This window comes from Leuresthes tenuis, unplaced genomic scaffold (genome assembly GCF_036924035.1).
Source record: "Leuresthes tenuis unplaced genomic scaffold, fLeuTen1.0.hap1 SCAF_16, whole genome shotgun sequence".
Lineage (NCBI taxonomy): Eukaryota > Metazoa > Chordata > Actinopteri > Atheriniformes > Atherinopsidae > Leuresthes > Leuresthes tenuis.
Genome location: NW_027325370.1, coordinates 31,019,684 through 31,035,178, shown reverse-complemented (window position 1 = coordinate 31,035,178; position 15,495 = coordinate 31,019,684). Strand labels below are relative to the sequence as shown.

At 41.7% G+C, this 15,495-nt stretch overlaps 1 protein-coding gene across 9 annotated transcripts in view; it reads right to left on the bottom strand.

The window, feature by feature from the left end:
* Nucleotides 1-15,290, bottom strand: part of LOC140272418 (myelin transcription factor 1-like) — a 46,019-nt gene extending 30,729 nt beyond the window's left edge. For 6 of the 9 annotated variants that reach the window (XM_072367857.1, XM_072367860.1, XM_072367861.1 and 3 more), the window contains exons 1-12: nucleotides 15,057-15,290; nucleotides 13,714-13,780; nucleotides 13,436-13,490; nucleotides 11,265-11,307; nucleotides 11,107-11,175; nucleotides 8,205-8,419; nucleotides 6,696-7,892; nucleotides 4,936-5,055; nucleotides 4,574-4,664; nucleotides 4,015-4,128; nucleotides 3,687-3,904; nucleotides 1,371-1,573 (exon numbers count right to left, since the gene is read on the bottom strand). In XM_072367857.1, the coding sequence (XP_072223958.1) occupies nucleotides 1,371-1,573; nucleotides 3,687-3,904; nucleotides 4,015-4,128; nucleotides 4,574-4,664; nucleotides 4,936-5,055; nucleotides 6,696-7,892; nucleotides 8,205-8,419; nucleotides 11,107-11,175; nucleotides 11,265-11,307; nucleotides 13,436-13,490 (2,325 nt within the window). In that variant the 5' untranslated portion in view covers nucleotides 13,714-13,780; nucleotides 15,057-15,290. The remainder of the gene's footprint in view (nucleotides 1-1,370; nucleotides 1,574-3,686; nucleotides 3,905-4,014; nucleotides 4,129-4,573; nucleotides 4,665-4,935; nucleotides 5,056-6,695; nucleotides 7,893-8,204; nucleotides 8,420-11,106; nucleotides 11,176-11,264; nucleotides 11,308-13,435; nucleotides 13,491-13,713; nucleotides 13,781-15,056) is intronic. The other 3 variants (XM_072367859.1, XM_072367863.1, XM_072367858.1) reach the window with 2 other exon arrangements.
* Nucleotides 15,291-15,495: the final 205 nt, after the last annotated feature.

Genomic DNA, 15,495 nt, shown 5'->3' with positions numbered 1-15,495 from the left:
AGCTCTGAAGAGTGGAGCCTTGTCATGGACCATTTTTTTCAGTTTCTACCATAAATTTGAACTCAGATTTTGATCTGAACCATTGTTGCCGAGCTGTCTTTCCTGAAGAAAAGTTTGAACGTTCTTTGCTCTGTGGAGAGATGCATCATCCTGAAACATGAGCTCAGCATCAACAAACCTCCTTTTGATTGATGGCATAAGATAAGAGTCCAAAATGTCAGAGTCCACCTGAGTACATTTCCTGCAGAGGTAATGGCTGTCATCTCCTCTGGTCCTTTACATCAGCCCATATCATCAATGATGGTAGAAATGTGCTGGTTTTGGTCATCTTTCTATGTTTCACTGGATCAAACTAAAGTTCCGGCATCATCTCCTTGTCTAAAGCAGATTGGTGATTCATGAAGGAAAGTATAAAATGTCCAACAAAAGAAATGAAAAACAAACAGACTGAAACAGGAGTCAATGTTTGTGAGAGAACTGTAAGAAACCAGCTGAAAGAAATCGGATTTCCATCGAAAAGCCAAAGTAAACCAGTAGCAACACTTTAAGAGAAGAAAAGCAGGTCACAGTGGACTGAAGAGAAGCAGTCATGGACTGTGGATGGTTGGATGAAAGTGATATTCAGAGATTAATCACCAAGGTGACTCTTTTTTCCTGTACTTGATCTAAAATAAGCCAAAAATAACAACAATTTCATAAATAATTTTCATTCAGCTGTTATAAATATAAAACTGTTTTATACCATATCTGTATTATTGTCATGTTTTCAGTTATGTTTTGTCTTGTTTTCAGGTCTTGGTTATTTCTTGTCATGTTTTTTCCCCTGTCACGTTAAGTTTCCATCATGTCACCTGTTTCTGTTCCACAGCTGCACGTCGTCACTAATCACCTCCCCACAGTACTTAGTTTCCAGGTCCACTCATTGCAGATTCCTCACCTCATCTTACCTTCCATGAGTCCTGTTTTTCCACAGTCTCTTCAGGTTTTTGCCTCATAGTCTTGTTTGTTTAATTCATAGTCTTGTCTATTTATTCTTAGCCACAGTCTTGTTTTGTTTTCACAGTTAAGACTTTTGATAACCGGCTCAGCTACGTTCTTTGTTTTTGCCTTGTGCCTTTTTTATTAATGATTTTTTTGAAGTTCTGCATCTGGGTTCCCCCTTCGCATCACAAACTTTGACAGTTATTACTAAATGAAAAATAATTTTAAAAAAGCTGAACAAACACTCTCCAAGTGTGGTGATTTCATTATTTTTTTGCCAGGGTTTGTAAATGAGATTCTGTAACTGATTTATATCAGTCAGTTTCAGAATGCAGAAAATTGTGCACTTAAATATGGGAACAAGTGAATTCAAATGAAAGCCTGTGTACCTTGACGCAGGGCTCCTTGGGTTTGGTGCTGAGGGTCTCTGGTCTCTCCCAGCAGCGAGTGGAAAGATTGAGGATGGCTGTTGCTGCCATGTGGGCAGCCTCTGCATCTTGGCTGTAGTCATAACCACTTGAGGACAGCGTGCTCTTGGAAAAACCTTCTGATACACAGTGACTAGGGGAGGATGCCTTGGGGAAGGATTTAGCTGAGTACAAATAGAACAACAGAAAGAGTACAGAGTATTGTGAATCCCAATACTTTGTTTTCTTTTGGCCATTGAGTACGATCGATCACAGCATTCTGTTACAGAGACTTGAACATGTTATTGTGATTAAAGGAACTGCATTAGGCTGGTTTAAGTCATATTTATCTTATAGATTCCAGTTTGTTCTTGTAAATGAAGAATCTTCCTCACACACCAGAGGAAGTCATGGAGTTCCTCAGGGTTCTGTGCTTGGACCGATTATTTTTACTTTATACATGCTTCCATTAGGTAACATTATTAGACAGCATGGCATAAATTTCCATTGCTATGCTGATGATACTCAGCTGTACTTATCTATGAAACCAGATGAAACCAATAGGTTGGTCAGACTACAAGCCTGTCTTAAAGACATAAAGACCTGGATGACTCAGAACTGTCTGCTTTTAAATTCAGACAAAACTGAAGTCGTTATCTTTGGACCTGAGCTCTTCAGGGAGAAATTGTCAAGTTATATAGTTACTCTATATGGTATTTCCTTGGCTTCTAGTTCTACAATGAGGAACCTTGGAGTTATTTTTGACCAGAATTTATCATTTGACGCACATATAAAACTGGTTTCTAGGACTGCCTTCTTTCACCTTCGCAATATTGCTAAAATCAGGAACATCCTGTCTCAGGGTGATGCAGAGAAACTAGTCCATGCATTTGTTACTTCAAGATTGGACTACTGTAATTCTTTATTATTGGGCTGTCCCACATATTCTCTGAAAAGCCTCCAGCTGATCCAAAATGCTGCAGCCAGAGTTCTGATGAGAACTAACAGGAGAGATCATGTTTCTCCAGTTTTAGCTTCTCTTCATTGGCTCCCTGTTAAATTCAGAATAGAATTTAAGATTATTCTCCTCACATATAAAGCTCTTAATGACCGAGCTCCATCATATCTTAAATATCTCATAGTTGGATATTTCCCCAACAGAGCACTTTGCTCTCAGGCTGCAGGTTTCCTTGTAGTTCCCAGAGTTTCTAAAAGCAGAATGGGAGGCAGAGCCTTCAGTTATCAGGCCCCTCTCTGTGGAACCAGCTGCCAGTTTGGCTTCAGGAAACAGACACCCTCTCTACCTTTAAGATCAGGCTGAAACTTTCCTTTCTGATAAAGCTTATAGTTAGGGATGGCTCAGGTGGCCCCGAAACATCCCATAGTTCTGCTGCTATAGGCCCAGCCTGCTGGGGGAGCAGCACCTCTCCTCCCTCTGCTCTCTTTACTCTCCATGTACATGTGACATTATTGTGGTTATTAACTTGTGTTTCCCTGTCTCAACAGGTATCCTTTGAATGGTGTTATGTTTTTTCCCCCTCCTTTCCCTCTTTACTGTCCTCTCAACCCTCAGCTAGTCCAGTCAGATGGCCACCCTTCATGGTCCTGGTTCTGATGGAGGTTTCTTCCTGCTAAAAATAAGTTTTTTTCTCTCCACAGTTGCCTCAGGCATGTTCAGTCTTCAGAGCAGTCTTTCTCATCTTTATGTCTGGACCTTAAATATGGTCACTTGGTGTTTGATGTTACATGGGATCTAATTGTTTCGGGTTTCTGTGAAATATACTCTCTACCTTTTCTTTGCCTTTCAAAAGCTATAAGTATGATTGATATATTCACAGTTGTTCAGAGGTTGTGTAAATGGCTGCTATTATCTTAAAAAGAATGTCAACAATAAAAACAGCATCAATGACAGACATGTCCTGGACTTCATCCAGGTTCATTTACACAGAAGACCAGGAATAGATACACACAAATGATTCTTCTTACATCTTGAAATATGCGGTTTCATGTGGTGAAAATTGATGACCACAGTTTTTAAACTCAGTAACAATAAAAATAAATAACAGTAACAACTTAAAACACCCATTTCTATTTGCACTGGAATGAAATGTCACAGAATTTGCTTTTGAAAATGCAAATGCAAAACAAAAAATAACGCTGATACAAACATTGGTGTTCAAAACTAAAATGCCCAGTTTAACTCAAGATCTATTCACAACTCCCAGGTACTGTGAAACATGCTATCTGTCAAATTCCAACATATTGGTGGAACATGAGGGTGAATACTGTGGGTCTTACATTTGAATGCTTTGGGTGATGTGTCAGAGCTGCTGGGTGTCTTTGGAATGATCATACGCTTTCCAAACACCTGGACGTCGAAGCTTGCATAGTCAAACGACACCTTGGAGTATTTCTCCAGCTCCTTGGCCAGGTTAGCTCGAGGTGTGGTGGTCACTGTATTGGGCCGGTAGCTGCCATACTGAGGGATCTCCAGCTGTTTCACAAAACACATGGGTCTGGAAGAAAAGTCACAAATTGTGTATTACCCCTTCACAGACATGAAGATACAGTTCAGCACTGTTTGCATGGATCATTTAGTTGTTTTAAAGTTGATTGCGCTTCTTACCTGAGCACTCTATCAGAGTTGGAAGGGGGTTCGCTAGCTGAAGCCTGTAAATGAACCTGTTTGTCCTGGTTCTTGTTGAGCTTAGTTGCTGCTGCTATGGGACAGCCTGACAGACTGACGGGACACATGTTTGCATTTAGTAATAGAAAAAAACTTTAATCAATAAGCAAACGTTAATTTAGGCAATTTAATTATGTGTTAGTAGTATTAGAAGAGACTAGTTCCTCTTGAAGTTTCACCCAGTATTTTTGTGTAATTATACATATATGTACAAACATTTATTTTTGCTGATAGAATTTAACTAAAAAATATCTCTAAAACTATGCTGGAGTTATTACCAGGACAAACTGAGATGTTAGCAAATGATAGACTACAAACAAGCATTGAAGCTTGTTCAAAGTTGACATACAACTCCAGCATTTCTACAAGACCTTCATTGTTGTCTGCATAAGTCACAGTGATATGTTAGATCTTCACTGGTCACATTTGTTGTGGTGGTCAGGTACAGTAAACGCTGTGTGTTGTGGTGTGTGTGTGTGTTCTTGGGTGTTTTATTAACCTGCGGTGTGTGTTGCGGTTACTGTTCACGTGGCCTTGGCCTGTGCAGCCAGGAGTGGGACACTTCAAGACATTCTCATGCATGGCCAGAACTACAGACACACAGCAGATGCAAATTCATGTCAGTATGTTTAGTTGACTGTAGATGTCAGTATCAGCAGTGTTAAGGGCAGCTGCAAAGAAAAGGAGCTGAAAAAGCAGTTGTTATCAAAACAGCATTTTTCTGCACCAGAAAGATGTAGAAGTAGTGATAGTCATTCTGATAGCGCCGGTATTAATAATCCCCCGGCCTAACATCACTTTCCCCCATAATAATCCCCCCTTAGACACTTGTCTCTTCAGTTCATGGTCAAGTGCACTCACTCTCTGGAGGGATTCTGTCCTTGTGAGGACATCCAGACAAACTGCGGTGGTGAGGGTATAACCCAGTGACATGACCTGTCCCATCACAGCCTGGGGTTGGACACTTCACTTCCTTCTTGTCTGAAAAGAGAACAGGTGATGTAGAAGATAAATTAAAGCACAAATGTAAAGGAGGGGTTGTGCTACTAAATCTGAGAGAATGGCTCCAGATACCAACAATGGTTTTTGCTGTTTATTGTACTGCTTTAGATCTAATTAACAAATAAACCAAAAACAAATGTTGCTTGGTTGAGGGAGTGACATGATTTGTGCAAAAGTGGGGTATTCTTGTCAATTCACACTTGAGTTCACAGTAACCTGACAGGTTAGTCCAGGGTCAAAGTTCCACTTTCAACAGATGATGTATCTTCAACCTATGATGTAATCACCTGTTTGCAAGCTCTTTGGATCGTGGTGGCTTGTGGCTATATTATTTAGTCATTATTTAAACTTTCCATTTCTCTGTCTTGTGCTTATATTTCGACTGTATCATTTGCATCAGACCAGAGCAGTGCACAACCACCCACAGAAGCCGTATTATACTCTGGATAAGCACAGTATATGGTCACTGGTTACATTTACATGCACAGACATATTCTCATATTCACCCTCTTGGAACTTTCCTCTGAATATGACATATCAACAGAATGTCCTGATCAACTTAACCTCAGAAACGTCATATTCAGAGGAAGCAATAATTGCACAAAGGCACAAGGAACACAACCATCTTAGTCACATTAAATATATACGCTCTAATTGAACTAATACGTCCTACCACTTTCTGACTCAGATGCATGTTGGAAACTGCTTTACAACAAATGCCCCTGTGCTGCATTCAAGGAAAAAGTAGCGGCACTGCCATCAGAAGTCATATTTCTTTGTCAGGAACTTGAAGGAGGTTCGTCAACCCTGACTTCCAAATCTTTCATTTGTTGATCTTGATCTAATAAAACACTGGACACAATACTTTGAAGGAAATTTTAGTTAATTTCTTTCAAAGGTTAAGCGAACCACATAATTGCTGAGGATAGGCTGGTAACAGTTTCTTTTCCAAGCACAACCGCTTGTCAGATATGACACAGTTTCTGAGGTACTCTGAATGCATGTGCAAAAAAGATGAAGACACACTTTTGGGACGAGGAAGAAACTAGATTAATTTTAGAATTTATATGGATATGGATATACTGATGGCTTAGGAGGGGCAAATATATCACATTGAAGAGAGGGACAGAATATTGTCTTTTTAAGCTGCTTCCATGTCGCTTTATTCACTCTATTGAATATTCACAACATCATGATAGGATTTTAGAGTCCCAAACTGTAACACAGCTTCCAGATAAATGTGGGGTAAAAAGTAGCCTTTCAACTCTCTTTATGATAGAGTTGAAGAATTATAAACCACAGTTAATTGTGTATTTTACCAAGTTACTTTTCTAGAATTGCATAACCATAGTAACAATGATCAGGTGCAATGTACAGCTGGCTTTGCAACTGTCTGTAAACTCTCATGGGTAAGTGTGAACGGTACAGTCCAAACTCAAGCACAAAACTGATTAGAATGATGATTTATTGCTGAAATTTCCTTTTAACTCTTACCAATTAAAGATCAAACTGAGGGGCGACTCATCATTCAAATAATAATTCTTTTTTAAAAATCAAACATTGATATGTGTGTAACAGCAGTCTGAACAGGACCTCCTTCACAATAACAGGAAGTGTACCTTTGCTGTAGTGAGCAGTGCGGTGGGCCACAGCAGCAGCCTCGGCGTTCGTGATGGAGATGCTGTGTGGTTGGTATTCTGGGGAGCTGCGGCTCTCCTGGCCCCCCTGCACCTCCTCTGCCTTCAGGGCGATCGCCTGCTCCAGCAGCCCCAGGTTCCCCCGGGTCATATCCCAGTTCTCTGAGTCATCTGTGATTCCTGAGCCCTCTGAAACACGATCCTGCTCCTCTCCTTCCTCCTCATCTTCCTCCTCATCTTCCTCCTCTTCTTCCTCTTCCTCCTCCTCTTCTTCCTCCTCCTCCTCCTCCTCCTCATCATCATCCTCCTCAGAGCGGACTTCTATAACCACTGTACTTGGAGAAGCTTTGCTTGAATCTCGGTCCTCATCTTGGTCTTCTACTACTTCGCTTGCTTCCCTCTCCTGTATCTCATCTTCCTCTTCCTCCCTCTCTTCTTCCTGTTCTTCATACTCCTCCTCTTCTTCAGTCATGAGGGTGCTGACCTTCTCTTCCCTGAGTGACACAGCTGCTTCTGATCCCTGAGTGGTTGTACTTAAATTGTATGGTGTGTCAAGCTCTCTTTCCTCCTCCTCCTCCTCCTCCTCCTCTTCCTCCTCTTCTTCTTCCTCTTCCTCCTCCTCCTCTTCTTCCTCCTCCTCCTCCTTCTCCTCTTCCTCCTCCTCCTCCTCCTCCTCCTCCTCATCATCCTCCTCCTGTTCCTCCTCCTCCTCCTCATGCTTATCCCTCATACTCTGGTCCTGTTTTGATTCTTTGGCCTGATGGTTGTAATCTCCACTTGAGTACTGGTGATCTGTGTTTTCCTGTCTCCTAATCTGTCTTCCTGCCTCCCTCTCGTCTACATCATTCATTTGCTTTTCTTGTTGCTCTTCCTCTTCCCATTCTTCTTCTGCCTCCTCTCCCTCCTCATCTTTTGTATATTTAGGTTGAGTAACAGCAGTCTCTTCTGTAGGTTGCTCTGGTGGCTGGTACTGGGTCAACACCTGGGCCTCCTCCTCATCCTTGGCTTCTGTTTCTCCGTGCAGATGATCATCAGCAGCTGATCCCGATGTCACTTCCTCAGTAGTTTCCTCCCTCTCAGTTTTGTTTCCAGTCCCTGAGCTGACACTTCTGCTCTTGGCATCATCATGCAGAGAACAAGTTATCTCTGTTTCCTCTGTTGTTACCAGTGAGCTGACTGCTGTGGATAACAAGTATACATAAATAACTGTCAGAAATCAGTTGCCTTTTATCATGTGAACTGTTTCGCACAAATAAAGTAAAGCCCGTCTTCAGACAGTTGGCTCAACTCTGCACTCTCCTGCCATACTCCTCTGTTCAAATCAAATCACCCTGTTTCTCCAGTTTACTGAGATAATGATCAGATTTTTCATTTTCTTACTTGACTAAATAATAATAACAAAAAAAAACTAATAACTGAAACATAAAACTTCCAGTTTGCCATGATGATGGGTAATAATAGATGTCTGGCCCTTCTTCTGGGTTAACTCACTTTTGATTAACTCTATCCTGCTTTTTGCATTGTTTTTCTTCTTGTCTTGGTTTGCCTCTTTTCCATCTCCTTCGTCCTCTTTCTGCTCCTCCTCTTCTGCAGTATCATTGTCTCCGTCTGCCTGTTTAGCAGGCTGGTTCCTCCTTTTCGATGCGGACTCTCCAGCCTCAGCCTCCTCTAGCTTTCTTTTCTTCACAATTGGGCAACCCAGTACACTGAAGAAAGAAAGATACATGCTTTAGTGAACACTGTTCTATTCAGACTTGTTACTCATGAGATGCAAACAGTACTGATGCTTCTTTACTGTATGCACATGGCATGTAGGTATTACAGTCATCCATCATTTATGACCACATGTTCTAAATCCAACCCCATGAACTTAAAATATATTGAATTTATTGATTTTCAGGTAATATGTTTGTGTGAGGAGAGATGCATTGATGGAGGCATAATCATAATTTTATTTCCATTTTACCTCAGATAAATGGAGACTCTGCTGACACAACAAACTCAAATGATCAAATGACCTCAGAATCTTGAAACAGCCAAACTATTGAGGCATGACAGCTGGAAAAGAAAATGTTTTATTGCAAAGAATAAACAACATTCAAAAGATTCATGGAGGAGAAAAGGCTTAAAAACTGTCAAGATAGGTTTCAACACAACTACAGCTGAGCTTTATTCAAAAGCTAAGGAATAAAGACGGGCCCAGTGATGTCCTGAACACAGAGGAACTTTTATGGGTGAATGAAGTCAGAGACCCTTGATGGACTTAACTGATGGACATGTGTATGCATCTCTAATGAACAAAGGACACCACTTCAACCAAGGCCCCAACAGGCTGTGGGAGGAGTCAGTCAAAGGTTAGTATCATGTAGGAGTGGGATATTACGATGATGTGGCCACTTCTTAATAACATACTGCCAAATGATACAGAATCTGTAGTTTACTGTACTCACATTTTAGGGTGAGGGCTGCTGTCATGCATAAAACTTGGGTACATTTAATTCAGGGTAATCAGATTTAGATTTTGGGATGAACCTCACTGATATCCAGCCATCTCATGCAGTTAAGCATGTCGTTGTCATTAATAAAAGACTAAATGGGAAGAAAGAGGAAACTGTTGTTCATGCTATTTGATCTCACACATCTAGGTTTAGATTCAACACATGAGCTATGCTGCAGTGGCTGAAGACCTATCACCATGTCAGGTGTTCCACTGCAACAGACAGGAGGAAGCGTGTTGGAGCGTGTTGGAGGAGACAGCTGCAGGTAGAACCCACTCCAGAACTCAGCAGAGCTTCTACAGCTGCAGGTAGAACCCACTCCAGAACTCAGCAGAGCTTCCACAGCTGCAGGTAGAACCAACTCCAGAACTCAGCAGAGCTTCCACAGCTGCAGGTAGAACCCACTCCAGAACTCAGCAGAGCATCTACAGCTGCAGGTAGAACCCACTCCAGAACTCAGCAGAGCTTCCACAGCTGCAGGTAGAACCCACTCCAGAACTCAGCAGAGCATCTACAGCTGCAGGTAGAACCCACTCCAGAACTCAGCAGAGCTTCCACAGCTGCAGGTAGAACCCACTCCAGAACTCAGCAGAGCATCTACAGCTGCAGGTAGAACCCACTCCAGAACTCAGCAGAGCATCTACAGCTGCAGGTAGAACCCACTCCAGAACTCAGATGAGCTTCTACAGCTGCAGGTAGAACCCACTCCAGAACTCAGCAGAGCATCTACAGCTGCAGGTAGAACCCACTCCAGAACTCAGCAGAGCTTCTAAAACTGCAGGTAGAACATACTCCAGAACTCAGCAGAGCTTCTACAGCTGCAGGTAGAATGCTGGTTATTGTGTTAGCTTCCAGTTACAGTCCATGACATTTTACCACTCTGGATCTGATCAAAGCAGTGGACCATGTCAACACACACCAAGTTGGCCAGTGCCCCCTAAGCATGTCTCTCGGGAGGCGTAAGTCTGGAGTAAGAGACTGCAGAGTTAGAACAACCTTTTTCCTGGAAGATGCCCCATTTATATCTACAATAAAACTGCCACCAAGCACACTCCGAAAGATTTCCAAAACTTTATTAACACCGGTTTCCAGAACAATCGGGAAGACATTTCCCTTCCTGAAAACTAACAGCTACCTGGAGCTTGCAGATCTCTGTCCAGGGATGAGTTGTCAGGTGAGACATTTGTGAGAGCCTCTTACAGCATTTTTTCAATTAGAACATGGTGCTGAAGTCTTTGATGGGCATGGGAGGATAACCTGAAACTGTGTGTTTGGCCAGTATGGCTGCAACATCATGTCCACAAACAAATCCAAAATTGTTTAGATGCCTCCAAATTTTTCAAAATCTTTCTATTCCAACACCCGTGAGTAAAACTAAGCTTAATTTCAGTCCAAAGCAGGTTCATATGCTGATGAAACCTGTGTGCAAATCAGTGCCAAGTCAACAAGTGTGTAAAGACACACTGGCAGAGACACTGCACTGTTTGATCTGCAGCAGAAACACTTTGTGCATCAATGCACTGTCAGATAACTGACTCAGGACCCCGTGTGTGCTGTTGGTCTGTCTGCAACTCAAGCTGTTCCTCCAGAACCAATCACTGTGATGCTCTACGTTCTGACCTCCCAAAAAAAAAACTATTGCCCCCCCGACTCCCACTCCAGAACTCAGCTGTATGGGTTCTGACCCGGGCCAGAAAGTGAGCACATATGACTCCAGTTTTAAAGTCTCTGCATTGGCTTCCTGTCAGCTTCAGAATTGAAGATTATTTTTGAAGTATTTAGCTGTCAGTCAGCTGTTCACACAGTCAAAGGCAGTGAACGTTCAGGAAATCTTTTTCTTCCTGCATCCCACAAAACACACAAACTTTTGTGTTTGACACATCGGTGAATCCTACCTTCTGTGTCTTGAATATCTTCCACTGACGTGACCTTTGCCATCACATCCAGGGGTTGGACAGCTGCTGCTGGCACACAGTAAAACAAATGGCACACTTCATTTATACAGCACAGACTACATTACCCATGGTCCCCAGTTTGAGAATCAACTGTTTACCTTAATTCCAGCTTCATGTCTTGTGCAACTTGTTCTGCTGACACTGAGAGCAAAGCAACATGAAAGTCATTAGATACAGAAACTAAAATCCTTTTCAAGCTTTACATAAAAGCTTTACACGTTTATTTTGTGAAGAGAATTATGTTGTCAGCAGATTTACATTCTTTGATTTATTTTTTTTTAATTGGCAAATGTGTGCATATACAATGTTTTGTATAATTCCTGGCAGTGCATAGTTTGATGCAGTATTTCCCTTCAGCCAAGTCAGTCTTTTCTATGGATGGCAATAAATTAAGATTAACCTTAAATAGATTTGTGAATCTTTCTTCATGAGATGTGTCCCAAAGCTTTCTGGCAGGCAGATCAGCAAACTACAGAATGTGACCACAAATACCCAGGACCCACTCATCAATGCATACCACGGGTCTTTAATCTTCAATTACATACTCATGTCTCTAATGATCTACTTCTGGTGGAGGTCTGGTTCTGCCAGAGATTTCTTCCTGTTAAAAGGGAGTCGTTCCTTTCCACAGGCACGCTCAGGACGGGAGATTGGACTGAAGACAAGTTTCGGTGCAATCTGTTGGTTTCCTTAGCTAGGATATTATTTTTGAATTGGCTCGATATGAATGAATTGGATTTTTTTTAAATCAATCACTTGGATTTCATTGGTTTATGATTACAATTAATTGAACTCCAATTGGCTTGAATTGGACTATTATTATTTAAGTGCCTTGAGATGACAATTGTTGTAATTTAGCGCTATATAAATAAAAATTGAATTGAATTGAATTGAATTGAATTGAATTGAATTGAATTGAATTGAATTGAATTGAACTGAAAAAATATCAGTGAGCCAAAGCAAATGCGAGAACGGAATGTGAAATGGAGAGCCACTGGTTCGCTAAGCACCATATTAAGGCATCGAGTTTGACAAGTTTGTTTTTCTGGAGTTAGAAATGAGGAGGAGACCTGCAGCTCTATTTGAGGCCTACTCTGTGGGATTTTTTGTGTTCCACTGTTGTACTTTTCTTTTGAGTTCCTGGTATTTTTCATAGTTGATTTGTTCTTCTTCTATGTTCTTAGTTTGTTTACCTTTTCCTCCTTTCAGTTTTGTATCTAGATCCTGATGATTATTCCACAGTTTCCTCAGTTCCTCCCTCTTCAGGTTATTAGCTCCACACCTGTCAATTATATTTAATAAATCAGCCCTCTTCAGTATTTAAGCTCTCTGTTTTTCTTCAGTTCTTTCTTGCCCTCCCAGCCACTCTATATTGTACTCTAGAGTTGGGTGGTGAGAGGAAGAACCTGGAGTACCTGGAAAGAACCCACACATACACAGGGAGAACATGCAAACTCACAACAGAAAGGCCCCAGCTAGGTTTTGAACCAGGAACCCTGTTGCTGTGAGGCGACAGCACTAACCACCACACCACCGTGCATCCCTTCAGTTCTTGATCAGTTTTTTTTTTCCACAGTTGGTTGTTGGTATCCCAGCTTTTCCACGCTTTTTGTTAGTTTTTGTAATAAATCCAGTCTAGTTTTTCTTCATCCTCACGACTCTATTCTACATTTTGGGTCCTTAATCTCCACTACCTGTGACACAGCTTCTTTTTAATGTTGGAATTATTTTCAAAAGGACACATCAAAAACAAGGATGTATGTGATTAATAGAATCATAGTAAAGTCTCTGCTTCTTATGGGCAACATGTTAAGAGACATTGCATGAATTCCCATTGTTATACCCAGCATGAGCAGCTATATATCTTTATGAATTCTCTTTTAGGTTTGTGTGTGTGTGAAGGGTTGGATGCAAATATTGAGTGGGATTAAAGAAAATAGTCCTGCTTAGGGTTCGAGTGTCAGCCTCTGTGTGATCTTTTCCTGTTCTCCATGCCTGTGATGCAGGCATCACATTGAAAGCGTGTCGGTGAGAGATGCATTCGTAACTATGATAAAAAATAAGCATATTTCAAGAAAATAGAGTGACCGAGAAATGTTTTTATTTGTTTTTCTTTTAATTGTGTGTGTGTGTGTGTGTGTGTGTGTGTGTGTGTGTGTGTGTGTGTGTGTGTGTGTGTGTGTGTGTGTGTGTGTGTGTGTGTGTGTGTGTGTGTGTGTGTGTGTGTGTGTGTGTGTGTGTGTGTGTGGGTGGGTGTGTTAATACTTACCCCGGATGCCTTTGGAGCGGGTTCGTGTTCGTGTCTCTGTAGTGTCTTGACTCATCTGAATAAAAGAGGGATAGAGATATGATCAAGAGTCATAAGTGAGACAGTTCAGCATAGATAGATAGATAGATAGATAGATAGATAGATAGATAGATAGATAGATAGATAGATAGATAGATAGATAGATAGATAGATAGATAGATAGATAGATAGATAGATAGATAGATAGATAGATAGATAGATAGATAGATAGATAGATAGATAGATAGATAGATAGATACTTTGTCTCTGAGGCTCGCCCTCTGGTCAGCTGGCTCTCTCTTGGTCCACCTTTGAACTTATTCACTGCTGGATTAAACACACACAACAACATCTGACTGATTAGCTGATAAAGAAGAAGTCGGTGATATATGAAATCACACACTACCTTTCAAAATGAGGATGTCATTTTTTATGGGAATGTGTTCATGAAACATGGTGAATATGTCACTATTTGCATTGCTCCACTGAAGTGAAGTTGCAGCTTCCAGTAACAGAAACACAAATATGATATCAGTATTTCTGTGGGACTTTTGCTGTTTTGGTAAAGCTGATTAAGCATTCATAAAAGTGTTCATAAAAAATAACTGTTCTTGAATTTATGTGCAAGTTCTTCTAAAAGAAGATGCTAAAGTCATGTTCCACTTTCAAATTTAATGCTAAATTAAATCATTGCTTTCCTTAGACTACCTGCTGAAAAGTTGACTCGCTGTTATCAGCTGAGACTAAAATAAGCCCACCAATGATAGAAGTAATATATCAATACATCCAGCTACAGTACAGACCATGTGAGCTTGAAAAGTATTTCTGCTGAAAAGCACACAAAACATTTAACTACATTTGGAAACAAAAGACAGAATTTGTGCAGAGAATAGAAATAAAAATGGTCACATGCTGATGAAAACATATTTTCATGAATGTGCGCATTCTATTTTACAACAACGACACATATCGTTGCTGCTAACAGGAGGCAGCTCTACGTGACAGTTTGACGGCATGCAACTGTTTGTGAATCCTCAAACAGGGTCACTCATGGGCCACAAAGAGGACCCTTGGTGAGTGGGGGGCGGGGGCATCAGCCGCTGAGGCGTCAGTTTAATGTTTGATGGGTGCTGCTGACTGACAGCATTTTACAGAAAAAGAAAATTAGATGAGACAGCAAAGAGTGAGCGCTGATCGTGCGGTGACATGAAGATGTAGGCCGGGCTGCTGAGCAGAGCCAGGCCTTCATCTCTGCTGAACTGGCACACGGACAAAACACCAAACCCAGCGCAGCCAGCGGTGTTCAAGGCTTTACAATTTTAACAAAACTGATTTTCGTCATCAGGATCCCAATGTAGCGGCCGGAAGTAGACTAACGATTGATAATAATAATCGGTTTAAAAGCCTTACGTGCGGACATTTTTACCGAGCTTTATCTACACTCTACGGAGGGAAAACAGCGAGAAAGCACACTGACATCCGCGTCGGGTGCCCCTCATCACGGTCCTCTTGCACGGTGTAAATTCCTACGTAAAGTCAGCGACTACGGCCTGCGAAAATACCAACAAAAAACTGTTCTTTGTCAGTGGGACATAAAGCCTACCTTACGCTCAGACTACTGTTCTCCCCTCCCCCTCTGCGTCGACATCTCCCGGCAGGCAGACGTTCACAGTAACGCAGTGCTGTGACTGCGACCACAGTGGACCTCCAGAACACTCCAGAATCAGTGTAATGGCATCGCAGACAAGGCCCAGGACCTCTGAGCTTTTCAGCACCTGGGACAGAGCCGAATCTTCAGCACCATGGACAGAGGCCTCGCTGCACTGCCCCCTGCAGGAGCCCAGGAGAGCTGCAGAGACCTGCTGCTCCACATGGGGCCGGACCCCCCGGTCCGTGAAGAATATCACGTCAATATTTAAAGAGCCAAACAGCAGCTGGCAGCTGGACTTCGACTGTGAAAGTAACACGAGTGATGGTGGTTGTAGTCCAGTCCGTTGTACAGGTTCTTCAAAAACCTTTTATTCTGACGTCACAGTCATAGA